Below are 26,586 nucleotides of genomic sequence, written 5' to 3' on the forward strand. Positions count from 1 at the left end.
CATGGAAAGATCTTAAAACATCAGAGAAACATATTTTTGTGCTACTTTTAAGGCAGCTTTGATTTTTTCAGCTACAGAAAGTCAATCTTTGTGTTAATACCAGGTAGTGAGAAATCCCAGTTCTTGAGAATATATGTTGTATAGTTTCATGTGCAACGGTGCAAATAGAAGAGGGATACTAACTACACTAGAAAGAAAACTAAGTTCTTGACTTCATGTAGTTCCTCTGGCAAGAAAACTGAGACTGAATGCTCATTAAAAATCCTTGCCCCAAAGTCAAATGAATAATTTTGCCTTTGATTTCAGTGGGTTCAAGCTGTTTTCACAGATATGTCAGAATTTTAACCATTTTTAGTATATCAAAAAGAAAGGAAGAAGGGAGATTTTAGATAACTCTGGGAATAATGAAATATTGCTATTAGTAGACCAATTTAGAGAAATTTTGTGTCTCCAAGAAAAAGGACAGAAGATGCACCTTTCAAAAAAGAACCATATCTGGTCAAATTTCTCCTTCCCTATTTCAAAATGTGCTATGTCATATAGCAGTCATGTCATCTGTATGACTCACTGTAGAATTATAGAAATATACTGAAATATTTTAATACTTCAAGGGATACCTCAGCAAATCAGTGTAGTGTGCCTATTGCTAGCAATCTGATTTCAAAAGATCTATATTTTCTGTAGAAATCAATTTTCCATTTCTGTAACAATTTGACCTTAACAACTACAATATTTTCTTGTTATCTTAGGTCTTTCATACATGTTTGAAGGGTAGGTGATAGTGATTAGGAAAGGAAGAATGATTATTTATTTTCTGTTGTGCCCCACCCCCAATTCCATAGTAGAATTTTAAGATCCTCATCTTGAGATCTGTTGGAGATCAAGTACAATTTAGGACAGGTCAGATAGAAGCTTTATTAACTTCGATCATAGTGAGCAAACGTTCAGACAGCATCTCCCCCTCGGATCCCCTGTTCATGTTTAGTTAGGAATGTTTTAGTTAGTTAGGATAAACTTCTTAGGCAGACCTCTCAAATCTTAAATTTTAATAATTTTACCACCAAAGACCACATCCAGATTTATCTGTGTTTAATGTTAAACTAAATTTGTGTCAGCAGAGCTTTTTATGGAAAAACCATTGGTTACTTTTCCAGAGCTCCAAACTGCTGGCCTCTCAGAGCTCTACTATTACCCAAAAGCATAGTGCCGTTATGTCAGAGGCACCTAGTAAAATTGACTTAATCTTGCTCAAGTCCTAACCACTTTGGCATTAATTGCAAGAGCAATCACAAGCCTGTATGCAAACTACTTTTATCCATAAACTACACCTACACTTGTTATACCACAAGGTATAACTTGCATGATAAAATGTGCTCAAGTAGTGGCTACACTGCTGATATGGAATGTAAAATGCTGATAGGGAAAAGCTATGCAAGTCTTTCTTTAATATTTGCTGCTTTTGAAAATTTTGTGTTGACTCAGAACGTTGGTGGAGAAGTTTTATATGAATCCAAATATTTGTCCAACAGATTCCTACTCCACATTCTGCAGTATCTGGAAAGTAATATTATTATAGCAATACAATACACGTGATTTCCTTATAATTATTCCCTGCTAGTGTTCAGACTATGATTTATGCCAAAGAATATCCGGACAAAGGCAACACCCTGATTCAGGGCACGTATATCAGAGGAACCAGTGGGATCCTAACATTATGGAAAAGCATAAGAAAGAGAAAGATCAGCATGAAGAAGAGAATGAAGAAGAAGAAGAGCAGGAAGAAGAAGAGGTAAATATTGCTAATTTCTAAGCAGTGCAAGTATTATAATGTACTCTAGACAAAGAACAAATTCCGATATTCTAAAATATCACCATACTACATTATGAATTAATTTCGCTGACTGCTAATCTTCATTCAGTTTCTGTTCTGCTTTACGAGATGGTGGATAATACTTAATTGGTGGGTTTAAATGACAGGAAATGGTGATTATTGTATAGCTTAACCTGGATACAGTCTCTAACTCAGAAGTCACTGAACTGTTTCTTGCTATAAGTTAAACGGGTGTATCAGGATAAAAATGACTCTATATTGTCTGTTTCTTGGCCTAAGAAAATAAGAGTTCTTAATTTTTGTTTATTGTAGCAAGTTTTACTAGTACTTGCAGCATACTTGCGTGTTTTCTGGGTTTGGTGTTAAGCTACTACAACAGGATTTTCTTTTCTTTCATGAAGGTATTAATTTTGAATACAGGTTGAATTGTTCTCATTTATAATGCTGTCCAGAAACTTATCAATGTAAGTTCTAGGCATGTTCCTCTCAGTTTGCAGAAACCACACTTCATCAGGATAGGATCATGGTCAGCAATCACTGGGTTAATACTCATTGCAGTACTCTGGAAAACTACTTTATTTACCTTTGAGTAGAGTTAAGTATTAGTTTACTACATTAGTTTATTTCTGTATCTTGAAATGTTTAACTTTTCATTCTGCAGATTGCAGAAGATCCACTTAAGATGTTAGAATTTTTGCATCAATTAGTGCAGAGGCCTGAAGATGTTCTTGAAAATGCTGAGGAAAGAGTTGGAATGTATAAGGATATAATGCTTCCTCATTTAGAAGTAAGAAAAAGCTAAATATTATGATTACGCATAACAAAAGATTGTTTAAAATACCTTGAGCTATTTTTTGCCTTTTTTTTTTTGTTTGAGATTTATTGTATGCAGGTGGGAACAAGGCATGCTACAGCATAACCCCAAGTTCTGAAATTCATACTGAAATCAATGATACAAAGTTGTCATCTGTAGGTGTTTTTTCTACTCTAGAGTCGAGATAAAGTAATTGACTTTGAGTTTAAGAGTCAAAGTCGACCACCCAGAGAGGTGGTGGGGGCCCCATCCCTGGAGACATTCAAGGCCAGGCTTGATGAGGCTCTGAGCAATGTGATCTAGTTAAAGATGTCCCTGCTTACTGCAGGGGGGCTGGACTAGGTGACCTTTAAAGGTCCCTTCCAGCCCAACACATTCTATGATTCTATGAAACCATACCTGCCACCACAGGCACATCCTTAACCTGGGAGGTGAAGTATTTGAAGAGCCCAGTGTGCCGTCACTATTACTAGAGTCCATTCTAGCATGCAATCCCTCATCTGCTGCATTGCCTGCAGATTTATATACCAAATAATTAGCCCATCAGTTTGCTTTATTACCTATTTAATTTCTGCAGCTGTGACATTGTTTTTTTCTTTCCTTGTTGTATTCAGGAAAGTTGGATTTACTATGTATATTCCCCCTCTGCCCCGCTTCCCTCCCCCCCCCCAAAAAACAATAAAACCCCCAAGAACAGGTCCAAAGCAATAATTCATTCTTTTCTGTTTTCTTTTTCTTTAATCTCCTGGTACAAGCAACTGGAAAAGCCTCGTGTTTGCTGTGCAATTGACAATTGCTGTTTATTCATGCCCTTCGATTTCCCTATGGATTAAGTAAACCTATAGATAAAATTGCGTAAAACTGGTATAATGTTCTTTTCTAGAAAAACAAGTTTGTCACTGCTGTGACGGGGAACGCAGAAAATGTGATATCTTTAATCATTATACAATCTCACACGGATTTCTCTTAAGCAAACTAACGGAAAGGTGTTTAGATTAAATTACTTTAGGATGTACACCAAACTTCAACACTTTCAACATTAGTTAGTAGGTCTTACTTAGGCTTCACTAATGATGAATGTATTAGTGAACGTATTTAGTGGTCCACTAATCCAATAAAAGAACATAGGGGCCTGTCATTGGCCCAGGTAGAGGTTCAGATGATGAAATTGGAAAAAAAAAAGCTTATAAGATGTGCAGTTTGCACTGAACTGGGATAGGTAGATAGAAAGAACTTTGGAGAACAGACTTTGATTTATTGATAAGTTGTTAGGATGAAATTGAGTAGAATAAGTGTGAAATATTACAGTTAGGGAGGAAATGTAATGAATAACATGAAATAATTGGCTAGACCTCAGTACTGCAGACCGTCTGCAATCTGTGGGGTTTTAGTTCATCGTAAACTGAGTCAATAAATGTGCTACCATTGTACAAAAGCAAATATTATGGATGTACTAATAAGACCACTGTATATAAGAGAAACACAAACTATTATCTTCTCTGCAGAAGAGTATTAGAAAGAAGTAATTAGTTATCTATTTCTGCCAAAGACAGGACAAATAATTTAATTTATAGTATAGAAGACTTAGACTAGATTCAAGGAAATGAACTCTGACCATAAGTGTAGTGAAGAACTGGAACAGATTACCTAGAAAGCTGTGAAGTCACCTTCACTAGGCTTTTTCGGGGTTGGGGTTAGACCAACATCTGTCAGGAACACAGTGAATGTTCTCAATGCTCAGCCAGAGTCATTAACAATGGACATGGGATGTCTATTTTAGTCTAATTTCTTATTTACTAATGGGAAAACTGAAAGTAAGAAAAATCAAATACGTTGTTCAAATTTTATGGAAACAGAGTCGGGACCAAAATGAGAAGACTGGTCTCATGGCTGGTGTTTCCAAGAAATCTGTTAATTGACATTGTCACCATTTTCCAGCAGCGAATTAAGGTAGTTCGACAATTAGAAGTTGTAATTCATACACAAAGTCTTACTATATCTAGATACTGTGTAGCTGTCTTGCATTTGAGCTAGGATATTTAATCTTTTTTCTGAACCGATTGTAACTCCAGTTTTGGAATTCTCTCTGTATTATCCATCACCAAATAAAAGTTTCCCTCCAGAAGATTCTATGTCATCAGTACAATGAATCTTAGTTTTGATGAAGTCCACAGGAGTCCAGCCTTTGATATGTATAGGAACAGAATGAGCTTCAATGTCATTATCTGGTTAACTATACTCAATTGATGAGTATGTCTTTGTTCTTAAACAGGACTTGATGGCTGAACAGGATTGTCAATATCTTATGGAACTGGATGGAAATCAGCAACCAGATGATCTCTTTATAGTAAGCAATGCACTAACTTAGTTAACCTCCACTAGAAAATAATTTCTCCATTCTGTAGATTGTTTTCTGTATTAAGGTGTTGGCAAAATTTTCAGTTGTGTATAAAACTAATTTAATTACTATTAGAAAACATGACCTTTGAAATGCTTGCTTTTGTTGCTCTGTTAAAACAATTATAAGATTCACTGCACTGCCCCCAGGCTTACATATATGTTACATATTTTCAGGCAGGCTACAAACTCTTGTATTGTATCCATCTGGTTTTAGCTCTTTATTTTGTGTATTAGTGTAAAATATCATTATTAACACAAAAACTTAAAACATTTTCGGTATTATATATTTACAGAATTGGCTTATTTTGTGCCGATGTCTAAAATAATGGCAGAAATTTTATGAACTTTGTTATTGTTTTACAGTGTAATTGCAGACACTTCATTCTTTCAACAATTCTACTGAGTGCTTTTGTCTAGATTTTTAGCTCATAACATAGCAACTCATTCTCCCTATTAAAAACTGCAATGATAAAATTTGAAGGTAAATAATCTTATCCTGTGCCTCAGAAATAAGAGTTGCTTCAAATCAGAACCTAAACTATGGGGTTGAAAATGAAGTGAGAGATTGTCTTTGACAATGTAGGAAGTGAGCTGCTTCTGCAGTTTCCCCTCTGTTTGAAACAAATTGAATCAATTACAATTCTGTAAGTATTATTTCAATTTATGCTTAACTTTACTACCAAGAGTAGTCCTATGGGGAAAAAACCCCGCATTAATTTTGCAGAGTTGGAGCATAACATTTCCTCATTTACAATCTGTTTGTGAACATTGCAACAGAAAATTTATAGTAAAGGCAATCAAGTTTTGTAATGATTCCCACCATTTTACCTACAAGTGAGGCAAAAACCTATTATGAAACTAGTGCAAACAACAAAATTTGCTTTTTCATTTAAAGTACGCTTGCATTCAATCAAGATTACATTCAGGAAATACTTCAATTAAATTTAATATCAATTGATTCTCATTGGCAGACATCTGGTTTAAGTATCTTTTGAAATAAATTACCCAAAGCTGTATTACTTCCGAGCATGCATAATCTCATTTCCTAAAGAGATTTTCCTCATTTTTAGATTGGAGCTCTTCTGAATAGTTCCAGTGTTTTGTGGGAAAGAATCCTTCACAGCCTATTCCTTTAGAAGCCTTGGGATTCACAACATAATGAGGACATATCAAGACTGTGGTTCAGCATTTTCCACTGCCTGTACCTACCAAATAGCTTGTTAAAACTCAGCTCAATAACTAGCTTGACTCCAAGCTAGAAACTGGGCCTTAATGTATATGTAACTATTATATAAATAATAACTTACAATTTCATAAATACTTTGGGGGTCCTTTCAGATCACAAAACCGGTTCCGATTAGTACTAAGTCAAGAATTATTTTCTCTTCAGTCAGTGGTAGTTCGACTTCAATCTCTGGGTGTTCGAAATGCAGCTCCTATAATTAGACTTCAAAGCCAGCAAGAAGAAATGCTGGAGGGACTGGAAAATGTAAGTGTGCTTTTCTAAAATGTGATTGACTGTAATAATGATAAAAATATTTTTTATTTTCTGCTGTAAGCTTATAACACCTTTGTTTCACAGCAACCAGATTGTTTTACCATGCAATAAGGGCATTTTTTGAGCCTTGATTTTCTAGAAATGTGAATTTAAGATAATTCTGGGACTGAAATCCACTTAAAAGTGTTAGAAAAGAAAAAAGGTCTGTCATAAAAAAAAAAAGGTGATTATAATAACATTTTGAACAAAATGTTTGTTTTAGCAATAGAGGAAGAATGAATTCGTTCTAAGAAAAGAAACTTTAGCCCAAGGAGAACAACCTCAGCAGCCGACTCTTAGCTCAGTCTTTATTCTTTTCCTGAATGAGAAAGAGCATGCTAATACAAATTCAGCAACATCCTACATAGCTGAAATCACATACATTGTATTTTCTGTAATGAATTAGAACATGACAAGTTAGTGCTGAATTTTTCTGAATCGTGACGATTGTAATTTCTGTCCCTTAAAACTGAAAAACAGAAGTCTTTGCATAAATGTCTTCACCTATGTTCCCTTGCAGTCATCTTTCCTATTTCTTAAACAAAACTTTGAATATATTAATGGTACTGTAACTGGGAGACCCCGCTACACATTTTCAGATAAACACCCCTCCCTTCACTTTTCTCTTTTCTTAGTCCCTGACAAATTCACGAGTGAAGGACTTCCTGTGACAGAGGTCATCTATATTTATTAGGTAGTCAATTCGTGTGTTTGTGTTAGTATATGTGCAAGCTTTTAGCATCCACAGTATCTGGGGCAAGGAGTTTTGCAGCTTAACTGGGCATTATATACAGAATTGCTTCCCTTTGTGTTGAACCTGCCACCTTTTAGCTCCGTGTCTTCTGGTTGTTGATATGCAAAAGTCAGTAAATAGTTTTGTTCTCTGTATCTGCCCTTTAATAGCTCATGATTTCAGACTTCTGTCCTGTTCTTATGCAGCTATCTTGTTCCTGGACTGAAGAGTTCCAGTCTACTTAATCTTATTTGTTCTTGCATGAAAATCTTTTTCTGTGATTGATCAATCATATTACCTTTTTCTGATTTTCTTTCTAATTCTACTGCGTACTTTTTGAGATTAGGGTAGCAGAATGCACTAGCTGTAAAGATGACGGCAGGATTTATACAATAAAAAAATAAACCTTTATCTTCTATTCTCTCTTTGCTAAACATTCCTAACATTCAGGTTGGTTTTCTGACTGGTCTTGGGCATTGACCAGATGTTTTCATGGAAGCATGTATTGTAATTCCAAGGTCCGTTACTGAGTAGTGACAGTCAATGGCAACTCATCATTTTCTGTATAAAACTGCTGTTTTAATGCCTGCCTTCCTAGATTCAGTTCTTCAGAGCCAGCATTTGTCTGTACTATTCTGAATATTTTAGAGTCACCACAAACTTCAAGATTCACTCACTATTCACCTTCTGTAAAAGGTCTAATAAACTTACTCCTATCACATGACATTTCTGCATGCCTAAAAGAGATATTTTGGCCTTGCTATTCCCCTACACAGACCGTGGTCCTTTCTTCACCCCCTTTAGAAGAAATCTTGGCCATTTTCTGTCGTCTTCAATAAATGGCTGATTTGTACCTCATTATCATTTTAGAGTTCTGAAAATAATAAATGAAGCCTACAGGAACTATTCTAAGTACTATTTTTATTAAATAAAATTGAAAAACTAAATAGTTTCTCCTTAAAGTTGTCCTACAATTCAGAAATATGTAATTTCTAAAACATATTCTAAAAAGCATGATGTGGGTTTCTTTCTAGGTTTGCTTATTTTCCAACAAAATATTTCAAAAAAGGCTAAGAACAAGGCACATGTATCTTCCTACAAATATTACATTTGCTGTTATTGCTGTTTTAATAAACAGGATGAACTTCTCCGGGTTCTGTCATCTTACAAACTAATAGCACACAGATATCGATGGCGTAGAAGCAAGTGGGGGCAAGCATGTCCTGTGGCCCTAAAGGAAGGTGATATTGTAATGGGAAACCCAGACTTGGCTGTCAGGTTAGCAGAATTTGACACTTTTTGTTTTTATTTCCATTTTATAAGATAACTGTCTGTATCTGTCAGCTTCTCTTCTGTTTTAAGTTTTCTAGGTAAAATGTATGTACTGTCATCCCCAGAAGCATTGAAAACGTTTATGTTGAATCCACGGCCTTACCTGTTGCCACCAATGCCACTTCCTCCTTGTAAAGTACTAGTATTTGGTCCTCCATTCTCTGGAAGAACAACTCTTTGTAACCTAATTGCACACAAATATAAAGGAAAGGTAGGTTTACAAATTTCTTATGTAACAAGGGTATCATCTGAGGCTTGGGAATCAGTTAAGCACATTCTTATTCTTGTTCTGTTATTAACATACACATTACAGAGGAAACATAGTAATGTAGTGAAATTCATTTGTATAAAAGTAGCTAAATTTCAAAAATATGTTTATTTACCCTCTTATGTAAGGTGAATATTTATGTGTCAGTTATTTGCCTTAGCACAAGAATATTTTGAATAACTTTGGTACCTAAGGTAATGAAATGTAAATGCAAATTCAAAATTATTTTTAAAACCCCTGGACTTGAATTATATGTAAATTTCTCTGAAATTTGCAGAGCTTTTCCAAATTCATTTCATGGTATAGAAGTCGGATCAGATGCTATATTTCTCTTCTGTGATATTTTAATTTTTTCAAATCATTTCACTAGGTTCTTGATATGGCCAAACTCATTCAACCCCATATGGAAGAAATAAGAGAAGAAAACATTGAGCAAGTGCGAAGAGATACAGTAGAAAAGGCTATAACAGCAGTGAAAAATAGGTTGGAATTAGAAAAACAGTCAAGCGAATCAGGTGAATAAGGTGTTCTGTGGTCTTTGAAGCTATCTTATTTAACTGAAGCAATTGGTGTCACTTCAACTTACAAAATACTAGAGAAGTTATTATGGTTGTTGTGCATTAAATATGAATTAAAAGAACATGCAGTGAAGGGAATAGCTGAGTAGAATCCAGTATTTTTGATATTATATATAAATCCTCTGAAGTTGAGGGCTCTATGTAAGAGTTTTCTGAGCTATTTTTGAAAGAAGAAATTGGTTCTGATTGATACTGGTTGGAAGCTTTCCGTTTGAATGACTTTCTCACAAGTTAAATCTCTGTAAAATTGAAATTTTCTTCAAGAAAGCAGTTCGTCAGATAGGCTGATATGAATCCATAACGTACAGATTTTCCACTTTGGAGCAGCCTTCCGAGTATACTGTCTCAGGTGGCACATTCACAAGACTCTCCAGCTCAGGTCACATTTAGACTTCTTAAGCTGCGCAGGTTTTTGCAGTTTGATATATTCAGAAAATATTTTGAAAAGGTGAAAATAACATATTCTTTTAATATCTGTTAAACAAAATTTGGATTTTCTTGTTGCAGGAAATTTTGTGGTTTTTTTCAAAATTATTTCTTTTGACATGAAAATTTTCCATTGAATTGGACCTGCTCTTTCTAATTACCTGTAGTTACGGTTCAAATGGACAATCAGGCCTTATTCCACTAAGTAAGGAACCACCGTATTCGACTTACTCATGGGTAGACACATATCTAACAAGAAGTCAGAATATTCCTCTGGTGCTGCAAGACACAGAAGCTGACAGTGATACAAAAACCATCGGTGTTGCAGTAAGAATAATGGTGAACTATGACACCAAAATTAAAACCATTAAACAGTGTTATGTTCTAGAGTCCTGGCTTTGCAAATACTTTTGAGGATAGGTATGTGAAATTATATTAGGATTAATAAGAACTTAATCCTAATTAATAACCTTGGAGAGCTCAAGCAATTTTATTGCAAAACACAATTACAAATAGATGAAGGATGTAAATTGTCAGAGAAAATAAGAAAGCTTCAGAAGGGGAAATTAAATATTTTTGGAAGCTTGAATCTAGATCTAGGTAACTATCCCAGAAAGTATTTCCTATTCCTAACAAAATTATTTAGTTAATTACCTAGTAAATTCTGCCTTTTGAGAGAATTAGAGAGAATCACTAAAAATTACGCAGAAGACTTTTAGTCCGTTTAATTAGGTAAATGACCCCCTGACTGTCCTGAGTGCTCCCAAGTCCAGTTCAGGGATAGACAGTGATGCTACAAAACTCCACTGAAGTCTGCAGAGTTTCTGTTTACTGTCAGAGTAGGTCAGGAGATTGAAGCAGTTGGTGCTGAGGACTCAATATCCATGTCATGCATGGAGGACTTTCAGACTAGCTGTATTGTGATCTCACGGGCTGAACGCTTAATGGTTTCAGCATAGTAAATGTGCATCTGGAAGGAATCAATTAGTTTGCGTGTTCCAAGACTGCTTTGCCATATGTACCAAGGCATGGGAAGGATCAGGAGATTCACTTAAAACATACTCTTATGACTCAAACTAAAAAGGTAACATATACACACTCAGATGGTCTCAGTTTGTTGATGTGCTTACATGACATCCAGCTCAAACATTATTCTGTTTGAGGCAGGGGAAATAGGGGAGGGTATTAAATCTGTTGAACTGAAGAAGTGTTCAGGACCTGGTCTAGTGGGAGGTGTCCCTGCCCACGGCAGGGGGGTTGGAACAAAATGATCTTTAAGGTCCTTTCCAACCCAAACCACTCTATGACTCTATGATGTGTGTATTTTTAAACTTTTTTCTGTCTTTTGTCGTATTTCTGATCTCTTTTCTTTTAAGGGGAGAAACAGGCATATAAAAACTAGTACTGCTAGAGCACCATTTGTTTCTGACAGGCTGATGGGTACTAGTCTTGTCTTCACTAGGGCTGGAAAAGTGCTTGTGATTCCTAGGAGGCACTGGAGGATTCCATAGACTGGGAGGCTGCAGATGAAGAGCGGGCTGACATGTAGCTTGTTTAGTCAGATGGATTTTGTGGTGAAGTATTTGTATAAAAGGCTTTCCTACTGATCTAGTTTTCTGTGAAAATAATATGATTTCGTAACTATAGGAGATTTGCAAGAACATAGTAGTGTCAAAGAAGCAGATGATTCCGAAGAAGCCACTAAATCTGGAGAGGGAATAAACTTGGAAGAGGGGATTACAATAAAACCTGCCATCACCTCAGAAGGTAAAGAGTAAATCTTAGCTATTTTAAGCATGTCATTCCATGCCTTCAGCATGTCTTGCAAATTAAAAATTGAAAGGTAATATTTTTTTCCCTCGTTTGTAGGACTATTTTAATTTTTTTCCTTGTTGCTAATACTATTGTTTCAAGAAAACTAAAATGAAATGGTGCATTTTGTCATTGAAAGATATTGACCCATTAATACCACATTAGTGCTCAGGGGAAAAAACTCACACTGACCTTTGTAGGAGCTAAGCATTTTGAGGAAAAGTTTGGTATTTTCATTTACTTATCTTTTTATGTCATAAGATTGCTTCAGAAATTTTTAATTCATAAGGAGAATAAGTGTTAATTCACACACAAACAAAAAAAAAAATAAGCAAAGAGAGGACCTGAATTCAGGAGTGGGAGTTTTTGCCACTTGAATATAAGAAACTTGAAAGCATGCTAAGTTTTAATTAATCTGTTGAAATATGCTTAAACAAATGAAATATGTTTGTAAGCATGACATGGTTTACAAACAGTAGTATTTTCTTCATACAGAACAGACTGACATTTCATCTCAACTAAGGAAGACCAATTAATGGACATTAATGAAATATATTCATAAGGATCTAAATGGAAATTAAATAAACATGGATTGTGAGAAATTTACAAATTTCTTTGTCTTTTTAAAGAAAACATTTTGTTCCTTCAATTATATTCTTCCTTTAATTTATGACATACAGCAAAAGATATTGAAGAGAGCACTAAAGAAAGATCTATTTCTTGAACTGGAGAAGTAGAATACAGTATCTTAAGATATAATAACTGTAAAGTCTCTTTGCTTTTGGGTTTGGGTTGGATTGAGTTTTTTTGTAGAATGGAAACACTTAGTAAGATATTGTCCCTTTCCTAGGGAGATTGTAACTTGGCAAAAATAACCTGATAACATGTAAATTTGTGCATGTAAAAATTATCAATGCAATCAGTGAAAAATCTTGGCATAATTACAGAAAGTATGGCATTTTTTCCAAATTATACTCTTCACATAGTAGATATTGTAGTTGCTTAAAACAGTCCTTCACCAAATTTTATCAAATTAGTATGTAAACTGTGAAATAACTCTGAGTGTTCCTTAAAAATTTTTTAAACAATTGCAGTCATTGCATCAGCAATTAACAACAAAATATGGATCCAATATGAAAGTTTTATGCATCTTAGGGAATGCAGGCTTCTTGACTGTTGACAATACACTGTCTGGGTCTATGATTTGTATTGATTTTTAAATTAATCTGGTTAACCTTTTGATTTAGGAATCAAAGAGAAATTCTCAGGTGCTGCAGGTGCCTGTTTGTTCTAGTACACAAACGTAATTCCATTCATATCAAAATAATATTTCACTTAGTGGTAGAAAATACTGTACAGTTAAGAAGTACCCTCTAGAACTGCATTCAGAAGAACTGGTATTTGATTCTTTCTCAGCATGATTGTGTAATATTGCTTAAAATGACTGCTGCACTGTTACTATGAAGTGGCTGTATCTAATTGCCTAACAGTTATTCCTCACCAGAGGAAATCAGTGTTTCAGAATTTTGTGAAGTGCTTTAAAAAAATCTATATTGTTAGGAATATCAGAGATAACTGCTGACCACCCAGAAGTTCAAGCGATGGTAGAAGAAGCCATAAAAAGTGCATCAGTCTCAGAAGTTACACCGTCACCTGAAATATATGCTGAAGTACTGGAGAGAGCTATTGCAGAGGTAAAACAAGTGCTATGTAGCAAAGCACTTTTTTTGTAAGAGCAACCTGTAACACTTTATACATTATCAATAGATATTCTAAATGTTTCTGTTTGAACGATCAGTTTAGTTTATATCACATAGTTTGAAAGCTGACATAGGATTGAGGAGAGACTGAGCAAGATCATGAAAAACAAATCTATTGAGGACTACTACATATATATATATATATATATATATAAAAATTATTTCTGTTTTGCAAAGTACCTGGGCTGCAAATTGTTAAAGGCTGGGAGTATTATCTGAGGAAAATATCACTGTATGCTTGCCCTATTCTTATACTCTTAGTCACTATTAAAGAGCTCAACACCAGATACAAGTGTTTGAAAAGAATTGTATATGAAGGTTTATCCAAGAATCTTGAATTGTTTTAAATTTGTTCACTGGTTTGTAACTATTGAAACTGGAATCCAAATTCTTTATAGGCAAACTTAAAAAAACACTGGCACATTAATCTCTTTTTGTTCAAAATGTTTTTATTTCATTCAGACATATAAAGTTATAAATGTCTTACTTTGTATTGACCTGAAATGACAATAGGGAAAAATCATAACATTTAGAAAATCATTTTGTATTGTGCAGTCTTTTTGAACAGCTCACAGACTATCTTAGTCTTTTTGTGTTACTGAACCTGACATTTTATAACAGCTTATGAAGAAGAACAAAGACAGATTTCCTGGTGCTCCAGAAAAAGGAGGATGGGTAGTGGATAATTACCCTCTGTCAGTAGATCACTGGTCAGCTTTATCAGAAAAAGGACTTTTACCTGACACTGTTGTCTGTCTGAAGGATACAGAAAAAGATGGTTAGTAAATGCAGACTAATGAAACTTAGTCTTTTCTTTTTTTCCGTGTTGATATCTGTATATAAAGCACACTTATACAAAAAACTAGTAGTTATGTCCCATTTATAAAGTTTCAGGGGTCTAGAGAAGGAAGAATCCAGTGAATCAACAAAGGTAGCCCAAATTTCTTACAATTTGGATTAAGGGAATTACACAGAATTGAAAAAAGGAATACATTACAAAAGCAGTAAAGAAAATACCTCCAATTTATAATCCTATTTTCAATTTCCTCCTATTTACAATCAGCAGTAAATACCACTGGACTCTTGCAGTTCAGATTTTTGTACTCTGTGTCTGACTGGCCACCAGCTTGCGATGTGGCCCTCAGTCAAATTTCCCTGCCTGCCTGTCGTTGCTTTGCCCACTTGCAAAATCAGGTTATAGATATGAACTTTCTCTGCTTGAGAGAAAAGGGGGGGAGAAATACCTGTATGCAGGTGTATTCTGTTCCCCATCCTGGGATCAAAAAAAAGTTGAGCAACTTCTTACCCAGATCGATACAATTGTTTAGTAGCATGAATTCAGGGAAGGGATTTTTACTTTATTGTTTCAGGCAGGAAGGAAGGTTGGTACCCGGCATGAAAAACTGAACAGATTCATACACTGTTAAATGCTTTGCCTGCCAGATGATGACTTAATGGATTATGCCTGCTTGATTCATACCACACCGCAAGTTTTGTTGACCTGTGGCAATGTTTGATCATTACCTGTTCAACCTAGTCCATTATCAAAAGGTCTTTCAGTAGTAGAAACTTCCCTTCAAGAAAGGAATGATGGGTCTATTCACACTTAGTTCAAGAAAGCTCAGTAACTGCCCCATATTGGAATCAGTTCAGAGAGCTCTTCAAACCCTTGTCCCTGAATAAAAAAATCAACGGAAGCAAATCGAGGTTACATAGTTTACTTAGAACAGATTTCTTATTTTAAAAAAAAAGCTTTTCAGAAGCATGTCATCTGATCAGCTAATCATCCTCGCAACTCAACTACAGTACCTAAGTATCTAAAGTACTTAGTCACGTAACTTTGTGAAATTTTGTAACACCTTAAACATCTTAATTAAAAGTCTTTTAGCGTGGCTGAAACTCATATACAGACTACATACAGACTGAACATTTCTGTGAGAAAGTTCTAGATTCAGTGTTTGTCGGAAAATCATATTTGCTGTTGCTATCATTCAAGAAGACCTCACCTCAGATAATTCCAGAAAGACCTTAAGGACAAATTGCATTTCCATGTCTCATCTTTGCTTCCCAGACATTTCAAGCATATTGAAATGTTCGTGAACCTAGTTTGTGGGACACAATGCCTTGTCCTTTCTTACAACCACAAAAAGCACCTTATCCCTGCAGTTGGCACGCAGCAACGTAATGTTAATATAGTGTACTAAATAACAAAGAGCAGAGGTCAAGCTCTAGCCTTTTCTGCAGGGAGAGGATTGAGGTGAGAGAGATGCTTTCAGAATTATGTTAACTTTCTCTTCACTTCTCAGAATTTAACAAATTAGTGAATTAATTGGATAAAAGAAAAGGTTGTCTCGTTGTCCCTGAAAGGCTTTCTTTTAGATCAGACACTTTGGCAATAGATAATTCTTCATGGGAACCATGTTGAAAATTGGTCAATAGTAACTGCCCCATTTTTTTCTTTTGAGAAGGGGAAAACTTGAGAGTCCATAGCAGAGGTGTTTAAATGAAGATCTCTCTAGGGCTTTCAAATTATGTGCTTCCTTCCTGCAATGTACACCTTTCTACCGTTCCCACCAGTTCTCAAAACCTAGCTCCGAATTACTTGTTGTAATATGAAAAATCTCTTTTATACTCTTGATAGCCATCTCTTCTGCGTAATCACCTTCTGTTTCTCTAGTCTGATAGATGGCAGATTCTTTAAAGCGTAAGTGTAAGGCTTTCCTAGAAGTTAGAGAGGTTCTTCGTAAAACTTAGATTTTGTGCTCACAACCCTGACAGTACCTTTGTTTGAACTAACACTGTTATAGTCTTCATATCACATAGCAAAAAAAGACTGCTTTCTTAATTACAACCCATTTGGCCCCATATATAAGTAGATTTCAGTCTTGGAAGGAAATGTATTTGAGACGATAATGAGTCTATACCCTAATTTTATCCCTGGAGCTGTATCAGGCTTTCATATGAATCAATGACTGTTTTTCTTCAAAATTTCATTCACTGGTGGGAGGAAATGAATTAACATACTTTAAATGATAATGCATATATTTTTACTGTCTTAGCTTGAAACAAGTCATGTGCAAATTGAATACAAGTCATAGTATTTGTAGCCTATCATAATAAATCAAAGTGAAATATAATACTTAACAGACTTCCAGTTGCACTAAAACAGGACAGTGCAAGAACATTTTTCTTTCAACCCGAACCGGCTGAGCTACCTACAAACCTGTTCCATTAGCATGCTAGCTTATTTCTGGTTAATACCAGTAGCAGATACTCTCAGGTCAGCCACTTAGGACTTTGCTAATTTCTTATCCATTATTCTAAAGGCTTATAGGTCACTTGCTCAATTTAATCAAGTAATATTTAAATCCTTCATCAGATGAAACAATATTGAATTCTGTAAGTGAGGAACACATGTGCTGGTACCCAAGGAAGAAAGAATGGTTAGTTACAGTACAATCATTGTGATTCTACTGGACATTGTGCATATGCTAATTCTGCAATTAAAGCTGCTTCGGTTCAGATCAATGTCATTTGGACTCTGAATAATGAAGGAAATTAATGCTCTTTGGCATTGCTGCTTTTCATAATACTGTGAGAAAACACAAAGATGGGAAAGTGCGCGCCTGGGACACCAGGCAAAGCCACTGAAAACTCTCACAACTTTTTTGCATAAGAATACCCAGGCAGAATTATCTAAAGATGAGTTTACCAAGTACATTTTAAAAAACTTCCTTCACTCACCCTCCCTTTTGCAAAAACACATTTAATTGAAAGCATTGGTTTGAAATATAAACAATTCACACAAAATGATCATCTGCTTCAAATCAACACCAAAGTTCCTGACAATTAAGTAACATGTTTCTCACAATTCAGCATTTTATGTCAGTTGATGATAGTGATCATGTGAGATATGGGAAGAACAAGTATGAGTAAAGTGAGGTGAAAGAGACAAGATCATAATGTCTGCTATAAAATTTGGCTAAAAGTGTAGCTTTTTGCTTATGGATATGTTTCCTTGAATTTAGCTATTTTGTTTCCTTTTTTTTTTTTTTTCATTTGGGCAATTGTGTTTACTCTTTATTTGATACCCACTAATTTCTGTTGCTTAAATAATAACGTAGTTGTGGAGTATACATTTTCACAGCATTTTGAGTCATTACTTTGTAAGCTATTCCTTGAACTAGTCTAAACTGGCATAACTCCACTGATGGAAATGGGTTTCAGCCACGCAGCCACATATCATAAATCTATTTGCCAAGTAAATTAATCAGTAAAGTTCCTAGTAGGAACAGCATATTCTTCATTTCTGTCAACCAGCTGTAGTAGTATAGGTATGTACATTCTTTATATTTTTATTTTAACGTTTTTAATTTATTTCTTCATAGCTTTCTTCATACACATACAAAAAAAAAACCAGAGTAATGCATGATATACAGAAATATAAGACAAATCCTTTCAGTGTTGTGTCCCCTTATAGCCTTCATCATAACCTTCCCATATCCCAGACTCAGTTTATTAGGTGCTTGAAATTGAAAACAAAGCTCTAAAACCTTAGAAAGCAACAGTATAATAACATTTCAGTGGTATATATGCCTTTTCTTGGCTTTAAAAAGAAGTAGGAAAGTTGTCTATGATTTATTCAATAATTTTCCTCACTCAAATAACTTTAGTTTTATACAGATGCGTAGAACTCATTACTGTTGTGTAATTGTACTGCAGGAGCCTGTATACTACACAGAACATACTTAGCAAATAGGGATGAAATTAATTCTAAGATTTTGAAAAGACTAACAGATGAAGCATTAGAAAAGCAAGAAGAATCAAGGTAAAGTATTCTAAATATCTGAACGTATAAAATAAGCACAAGAAAATTCTAGCCTTACTTTGTGTTGAAGGTATCAGTGCATTTATCAACACAAATGTACTAAAAAAGTACACTAAGACTAGTTGCGATGTATAGGAAATAATCCAGTATGTGTTAACTTTGAGGAATGTCTCATTTAGATCAGTAAATATGGTAGCAGAAGATTCTTTTGCTAAATGCATTTTCATTAGCCTTTCATTAGTCCAGCCTTTTGATGCAATGAGACAATAACATTTTAGATGATAAAATATATTTGATTTTTGTTTTGAAGTTATATTCCAATTCCCAACAGTATATTTCCACATCTTTGCTTTACATTTAATATATCTGCAACTTGCAGTATTTATACAAGTCTTAAGATGAATAATCTTTTACTTACAGAAGAAAAATGCAAGAAATACTGACGTCAGAGGAAGAGCAATCTCTAGAGGCTGCGGAGGAGAGAAGTGAGTGTATAATTTGACTTCTACTTTACCTAACTATGTGTTTCAAATCATTTAGCAATTTGGGTTTTATGCAGATTTTACAATTTTAATTTCCTTTTTACATACAGCATCTAGAAAAATGACTTTATATTACTATCTTTGCTTCCTTCACTGATTCAGGCACCCATTTCTATGTGTCATTCTTAATGGACATTACAGAAGAGAGATGTGTATTAAATCAGCCAGTACAGTTTTGGTTTTCAATAAATCCAAAGGACAGGACTTTGTATCTCCTCTAGAAAGTTTTCTAAGTGGGTTATTAACTGTATTGAAACTTCCTACTCATCAAAAAATCTTTATCCCCTCACAAGTTAGGAAACATTGTTGGAACTTAGCCAACAGCTAGTAAGAAAATCACAAAACTGTCTGATTTTCTGCTCTTCCTCCAGAAGCTCAGCCTGAAGCAATTGAAGGGGATTGGAAATTATTTCAGGAGTGGCTCTCTCATCATGTATTAAGAATTGCTGAATCTGGTAGCAACATACATTATAAATTGCTGAATCCAATAGCCCGTTAGAGGTGAGGCTGCAGCAGCTCCATGTCTCCAGACCCATTCAGTAATGTATGAGAGCATGTAGTCCCATTTTTTCTTTCATCCTCTTCTTACTCTTCTGTCCATGCTTGTTCCTCATCAGTCCACTTTGATCCCTTCTTCTTCTTGCCTGTGGTCCTTCTCAGAAATGCCTCATAATATTATAAATCTCTCACAATCCCAAACTGCTTTTCCTGGCAGATCCCTTAATGAATCTCATACCCTGTAGGTAGTAATGCCCCTCAGCCAGGGACAGCTTCTCTCATTGACTCATTTCAATAGATCTCACACACAGACAATGCCTTCATCGTCCTCTTTTAAATGACCCTGAGGTGAGACAAGTCAAGGTTATATTTGTTCTGATTAGGTTATTGGGGTTCCTCCACCTGTCATTGTTCCTCTCCTCCTTTGTGCTTATGGAGATTAGCCTTTAATAACATAACCTCATAAAAGAAAAAGGGGAATTATATGTATTACATGAGGTTTCTCCTCTAATAACGCTATTAACAAAATATTTTGAGTAAAGACTTTCTTACTTTGCTTCTTTATATATTGACAGAACCACATAGTATTTTTGTTCAGCCACTCTTTATTTCCTGTAAAGATTCTACTTTTATATCAGAATTGTGCTATGATTTGCTTCCAGCAAGGAAAATACAATTGTCCTGGGCAAAAGTGAATAATCGGTGAGGAGAGAGACTTTAGGGGCAGGCCAACTGTCACAAATAGGCTGGATTTTTGCAACTCAGACAATTCTGTCAGTTAGGTTGAGATTTAGAATTAATTCCAGTTATTTTCAATGGTTTTAAACCTCAACAGTCAAAAAAGTTTCAAGGTTGTACTTTCCTCTTTACCTTCTTTCATCACTGTCTACTTTCTTAGAAGGATGTTGCTGTCTGATTTGGATCTGTTGTCAAGATGAAGTACCATGCACAGGTATCTGTATCTACATTAAGAACTAGGTTGGGTACTTTATTTTCTTCCTCTATTAAGGGATCTCAAGGTTTCTCCATCATAGCCTAAATTATCAGCTGAAGCCTGGAGCTGAAATTAAAAATTGAAGTACGCGAATTCTCACTTTTTTTTTTCTCTCTCAACAGTGGGAGCCTAGACTGCCATTACTGTCTTCCTTTCAAACATAACATACTGGTTTCTGTAGAAAAATATTATGACCAATCTTAAGTTCTGTGTTGTCGATGTGCCTTACATATGCTTTCTTTCATTATCCAGTCTGGCATTTATTTTAATTATATATAGCAAGGACTAAGTCCTAAAGGTAGCGTAAGACAGAATATGATAACATGCTTTTGATTTTTAATTAGGTTACATTTCACCTACTCTCTGAAAACAATACTCTAGCTTTGTAGAGTTCTTTAAATTGCATATAAACAAAAAAAATTCTACATTATAACTTTTTATAGTTTCTAATAAAACATATAGCTCTTCTCCAAAGTGAATGAGTTCTAAAGTATTAAATATAAAGGGTTCTACACAGATACTCTCTCTATCTCAAACAAAGTTCATCTTAGTTTTGAATATCTAACTCATTTTGATCTGAGTACATCAAAACAACAATTACTAATGATGGAAGTAATATATCATATACACACTTGTGCTCTTAACACGTGATAAGTCCTTGTTCAGAGAAAATCATGTTTTCCTACACCTACATTTGATTTCAGTAATCAAATACTGACTCACCAAAACAGTTCAGTCATGCTGCTCTTAGCCTGACATCTGTTTTATTTCACATGTACTGCCATCAGCACATTGACTGCAGCTTTTCTCCCATGTGACATGTCCTTACAAAAATACAAGTGAATTATATGTTCACACTTCTGAGGGTTTTTATATAGCAGTTATAGGTATAAAAATGAAAAATCGAAAGAATACTCCAGCGCCCCAATCATGCTCTTTTGATGTCTCATATAAATAAATGTGCATTTCAATAATTGCAATTTTTGTAACCTCAGTGGGACACTGAAGTAACTGGAATTGCTTCAGGACTGAACATATTCAAATTTATAACATCGTTTGTGCTTAAAAGGAAAAAATGGTTCCAGTAATGAGCAAGGTACTTACATGTGTCTTAATGAGAGTGAAAGTAAATGGAGAAGGAGAATTTGGGTAAATTTAACAAATTTATTTAAAAGAGTCAGAAAGTTCAATGCTGAAAATGTCTGTTGAATGTACACAAAACAATTTATGTGGTAAGTCTTGCTTGTAATGTCTAGCTGAAAATTATAGCCCCACATCTTTTTTCATGTCCCTTGGTGCAATTATTCTGAGTTTAAATTATTTTCAGTAATTTCTTACTGTATTTAAGCATTTTTGCAGCAGCTTTGCATAAGTATGGATTTATTTATACTAGGAGACAGATATAAGACTTCATGAGAATATATTTCAGACGTTGTAGTAGCTTCAGGTAGATCTGTGGGTTCATTCCAATCTTCCTGAGGTAAAACTTGGCATATTTCTTTCTTGCCGTGTTTCAGCAATAAATTATCGCATACAATTGACCTTATCCACTGAAACAGTAGTCATGGTTTAAGACTTTCTTTTCTGTACTTTATTTGTCAGCCCTGCTTTTCTGCCAGAGGTTACCCCCTTCCTATAGCAGACTCACCTGGAGCACACGTACGCCTGTGCCTCAGTCGCCGTAGCTCAGGGTGGTGTGTCAGAACAACCCCATCTTCACTGATGTCTCTTCTGCTACTTTTGCTATTTGGGCAGAAGCTCTTGCAAGCAATCAATAGGTAGCTGTAGCTGATAATTCCTGCTGTCGCCTCCTGTGCTTGTTCTTCACAGCTGTTAATATCAATATTTGTTATAAACTCTTTAATACTGTTCCCAGCCCCCTCCTTTCTCATACTACAGGTGGTGGAGCATTGAATCAATACCCATCTCTCTAGCTTTTATTTTATGTTCTTGCCTTTTTATTCTTGTCATTGTGTTAAATTCAGTAAGATATTTTAAACAACAACAAAAAGTAAATAGAATAATAATTAAACCTGTACATGTTACGACATTTCCTCTTTAGTCTTTGAAGAAAAATGCTTATTAGAATCAATTGTAATTATAACATTTACCAGGCAGTTGATGTGTGCTCAGTCCTACAGCCTCTAAATATATTTCCTTTGTTTTTCTTGACTGGCTTGCATACTGGTTTGGTTTTTATCTGCCTCTAACTGGAAAGTTTTCTGTGAGAGAGTTTGAACAAGGACAGTTTCTTAATCTGCAGACAAGGGATAGCAAATTACTTGTACGACAAACTTCAAAGCAAGCTGTAGTGATATTACCTTCACAGTTTTTTCAGTCTTTGAGCAAAGTTGCATGATCTTAAAAGCCACTTTCTGCCCTCCTTCATAAGCCAGATACGATAATTACACTTTAATAACTGTAATCACAGCATTTAGGCAGAGAAATTGCAAAATTTGAAACAGAAAGGTTATAAACAACTTTCTCAATTACATCCCAAATACCTTCAGTTGTTAAATTCTTGCTATATCTCATTCAGAGAAATAAAGGCTAAGCGGTATTGGTGTAGTACAGCTATGCGTTCCTTTGCAGAAGAAAAAGAACAAAAGCCTATGATTAGAGCTATCACCCTCTCTGAAATCTCTTGGCACTTTCTGAACATCTATAAGAAAAAAGACATCTTCTTAATTTACTTTGTTTAATGGCTGTGCATCTGTCTTCCTTGACCCTCTCCAGCACCAGTCTTGTAAATGAAATCTCTGAAGTGTTTGGACACCCTGTAAAAATTTAGACATACTTCTGTGCCACAGCTATTTCCCTTGAAGTTTCTAGGACTGTCTGTGATGAAGTTATGTATGCATGTGAGAATTTGCGTGTTGACAGCCTTAACAAAGTGTCTTCCATTTTGCACATACTTTTCTGCATGTCATTTTCCTCTTTGTGTATATTATGGACTCTTGATTTATTTATTAGAGAATGTCAAAACTCATTTTTGCTTGACTGCATTCCTGTATATAACAAAAGGAAATAAGGGACTAGAATAAGTGAAGAATTTTCTCAATTTGACACGTGCTAAAGGTTGTGGGGTTTTGTGTGCTAACCATATAAGAAGATGCTTGTTTATAAGATGAAGTTTCCTGATTCTGCATAAATCAGAAATTCAATGTTTCCAACCTGTTTTTCATTATGTTTGTGGTTTCTTTGCCAAAAAAAGAGATGTACATGAAAACAAATGCCGTAATTTCAGATTTTAAAATATATTCTTGTTTAATATGATTTGAGTTTTGGGTAATCATAACATGTTGAGATGTACTAGTGGTGTTTTATTACTCTAACAATGGTATAAGGACATAAGCAAAATAAGGCTTCTAGGAAAAAGTTACATTCTTTATTGAACAACTGATACAGTTGGAAAAATTATACCAGCCTTTAGGTGCACAAGCCCTTCTTCACGTCAGAAGCACTTCTGCCCAACTGGAGCTGTTCTGTAGAACGCCAAGTGTGCTCTTACAAGGTCTTGTTTTTGAGCATAGTTTGAGCTCAGGACACACAGATTATAACAAATGAAAAATATTCTTACATAAAAGCCCTGAAATAAAGTACTTCTCCATTTTATTCACAGTCATGTGGCATCTGATAGATGGTCTGCCTTTCCCCACAGATCAGGTTGCTGATTTCAAAATGTTTTGGTCAGTGAGCATTAAAGTAACTAACTCCTTATTTGCAGGTGATCAAATATAAATGTTGCAGTGTGATCCAAAAAATATCTTGATTTCTATAGTGCCTTCATCAACCCTCAATGGGTTTGTTAAAGTTACTAATGGTTTTATTTCTGCCAACAGAATTTGAGGACAATGATGAGCAGCTTCCACCTGAAACTGAACAAATGCCCGACAAACAGTCCAGTGACTCTGCGGGTTATGAAGAAGAATCTAAACCTCCAGGTTGGCCTTGTAGCACATATAATCTCTCTTACTTGCTAGTATCAAGAATTGTATGTCTTCCTTTTCTGCAATATTTTTATATTGCAGAATATTTTTAATTTTATATTATATTTTATTGTGTTTGAAAATTGGCTGTAAACATCATTCCTTATCTTAACCGTTTTTCTTTTAAAGACATTTATAATTGAATAGTCAGGTTCAAGTTATTTAAACACTTATAGATGCAATTAAAGAAATGTTGTAATTTCTTTTTAAAAATAACGCACCAGGTATTTGCACTTTGAGAAACAACAAAGCAACAAAATTGCACTATTACCCCTACTGCCTATATACCAAGTTAATAAATGTGTACATGTATGTGGAAATAACAGATAAAGTGAGTGTTGCTGAAATTCTAGGTTGACATAGCTTCTTGTATTCATAAATCCATGAGCACTCTCTACAGGATGAAGTGATAAGGAAGGGAAATCAGAGGAAAAAACTTTAGAAAGTCAGTCTCACGGAATGTGACACCGCCCCCCCCCCCCGCAAAAAAAAGAAAAAGTAGAAAGAAGAAAATACCAGGAAAAAATGGGGGAAAATACCCCCAGGAAATAATCAAATTGCAGCATTCACAAACACCTGCATGTGCTTGTATTCTACAGACCAATTTTAAATTAATAATATATCCATAATAATCAGAAATTACTAGTCCATTCCCTGTGGCAAGGGATCTTGGGAAAAATAGGAATGGTTGAATTTTAACTTTGGACGTGAATGATCAAAATATGTCCTGTATTTTCCTTAGTCATCCATTGTCCTACTAACAGCTTGTCAGATTTCACATCGAGTCATGTTTTCTTCGTGTCAGTATAAGTTAAAATTCTGCAGCACGTGGAACTCCATAGAACCATAAGCTAACGAAAATATATATGAAATCCTATAGTAGCCTTTTCTCAAAAAACACTTTGAAGGCAACTCATCTTTAATGGAGATGGTCTGCTTTAGTTTATAAAATGTACATTTTAGCTTTTATCTGCTAGAATTTTTAGAATATGTTAAAGTCCAAAAAAGAAATAAATCCAACATCCAACATTTTATTTTAAATAGCAAGTTGTTAAATATACACATTTTTGTGCATTAGGAAGAATCATCTCAATCTGTAAAGTGAACTGCTTTTTTTTTCTGAACACCATAAGTCAGTACCCACAATATAAGTTTGTCTACTAAGTACATTTCACTATAATATGCTGAAAATTATTTGGCAGCATATATTTATAAATGAGTAATGAAAAGTCTGTATAAACATTCTACATGGTCTGTTTCAAAAAGACAAATGAAAATATGCTCATAATGAAATGCATATCAGTTCCGAGGAGTGGAAGTGTCACTGTTATCCTACATTTTGCCTTTCTGTTTATTTTGATAGTTAAGCCCTAATGAAGAAGACATGCTGGCTTCTGGTGTCTCTGGCTCAGCTTTGGCAGGGTTTGAGAGGGGAGGAAAGAAGCATTTTTTCATCTTTTTTGTTGCTGAATATGGACAGAGGGCAGAACAAGTCATATCTAATACTAGCAGAACACTGGGAAAAAAGATATTAAAGCCTTTCCTTCCCCAGCAACTCACTCGGAGAACGTGGGGGCAGAAAGCCTTTGAGGATTGTTTGTCTCTATGGTAACTATGCTCAGTAAAAGCAAAGAAGACACAGAGCAAAAGAACATGAGAGATTGCCATATAGGCATTCCCCGTGAAAGCTCCAGATTTAGGGCTGGGGAGGATTGTTTCCTACCACCTCTGTGACAAGGAAAAGAAATTAAGAACAGCACTGCTAGATAGGCAGCCACCTCCTCTGAAGGAAATTTGTTTGCATTTTTAGATCCATTTGTTTTTGAACCGTTACTGTCTTTTCAAGTGTTTTTCTTGACTATGTTTCTTATTTCTTTAAAAATATCTTCTCACTGTAAATCACCTCTGCAAGCAAAATTATTATAACTTATAAGTAATAGCAAAGGTACAGCTGCTTAACTTTAAAGTATTTTCAGTATTTTTGATCCCTGAGACCCATTTTGAAACAAACCAAATGCCAGGGAGGCAAGATTTTTGTCATAATGAGGTTCAAATACCTGAACCAAAACCAAATAATGTTTGGGTTGTCCAGTTTTGGGGTTGTCCCTTTTTCCTAGGAACGTAATCCTTTTTTTCTTTTGTTACTTTTCCCCTCTTTCCAGCAGAAAGTTTCTCCAGGTCACTTAGGCCTGTGTAATCTATTTTAAAACTCCCTAAGTATGCAATAATTGCTGCTCGATAAGT

The 26,586-nt window shown here is 35.0% G+C and overlaps 1 protein-coding gene across 6 annotated transcripts in view; it reads left to right on the plus strand.

Annotated features, from left to right (window-relative positions):
* The window catches only part of AK9 (adenylate kinase 9), a 74,646-nt gene that overhangs the window by 11,897 nt on the left and 36,163 nt on the right, over window positions 1–26,586 (plus strand). For 3 of the 6 annotated variants that reach the window (XR_010070374.1, XR_010070375.1, XM_063329806.1), the window contains 13 exons: window positions 1,619–1,789; window positions 2,493–2,618; window positions 4,918–4,992; window positions 6,436–6,534; window positions 8,454–8,593; window positions 8,678–8,858; window positions 9,286–9,430; window positions 11,567–11,686; window positions 13,292–13,425; window positions 14,113–14,269; window positions 18,214–18,319; window positions 18,740–18,804; window positions 24,196–24,297. Coding sequence is in view for 2 of the 6 variants with exons in the window: in XM_063329806.1 (XP_063185876.1) it covers window positions 1,619–1,789; window positions 2,493–2,618; window positions 4,918–4,992; window positions 6,436–6,534; window positions 8,454–8,593; window positions 8,678–8,858; window positions 9,286–9,430; window positions 11,567–11,686; window positions 13,292–13,425; window positions 14,113–14,269; window positions 18,214–18,319; window positions 18,740–18,804; window positions 24,196–24,297 (1,621 nt within the window). In the remaining 4 variants the exon portion in view is untranslated. Of the gene's footprint in view, window positions 1–1,618; window positions 1,790–2,492; window positions 2,619–4,917; window positions 4,993–6,435; window positions 6,535–8,453; window positions 8,594–8,677; window positions 8,859–9,285; window positions 9,431–11,566; window positions 11,687–13,291; window positions 13,426–14,112; window positions 14,270–18,213; window positions 18,320–18,739; window positions 18,805–24,195; window positions 24,298–26,586 lie in introns of those variants that run through there. The other 3 variants (XR_010070373.1, XM_063329805.1, XR_010070376.1) reach the window with 3 other exon arrangements.

Source organism: Chroicocephalus ridibundus, chromosome 3 (assembly GCF_963924245.1).
Source record: "Chroicocephalus ridibundus chromosome 3, bChrRid1.1, whole genome shotgun sequence".
NCBI lineage: Eukaryota > Metazoa > Chordata > Aves > Charadriiformes > Laridae > Chroicocephalus > Chroicocephalus ridibundus.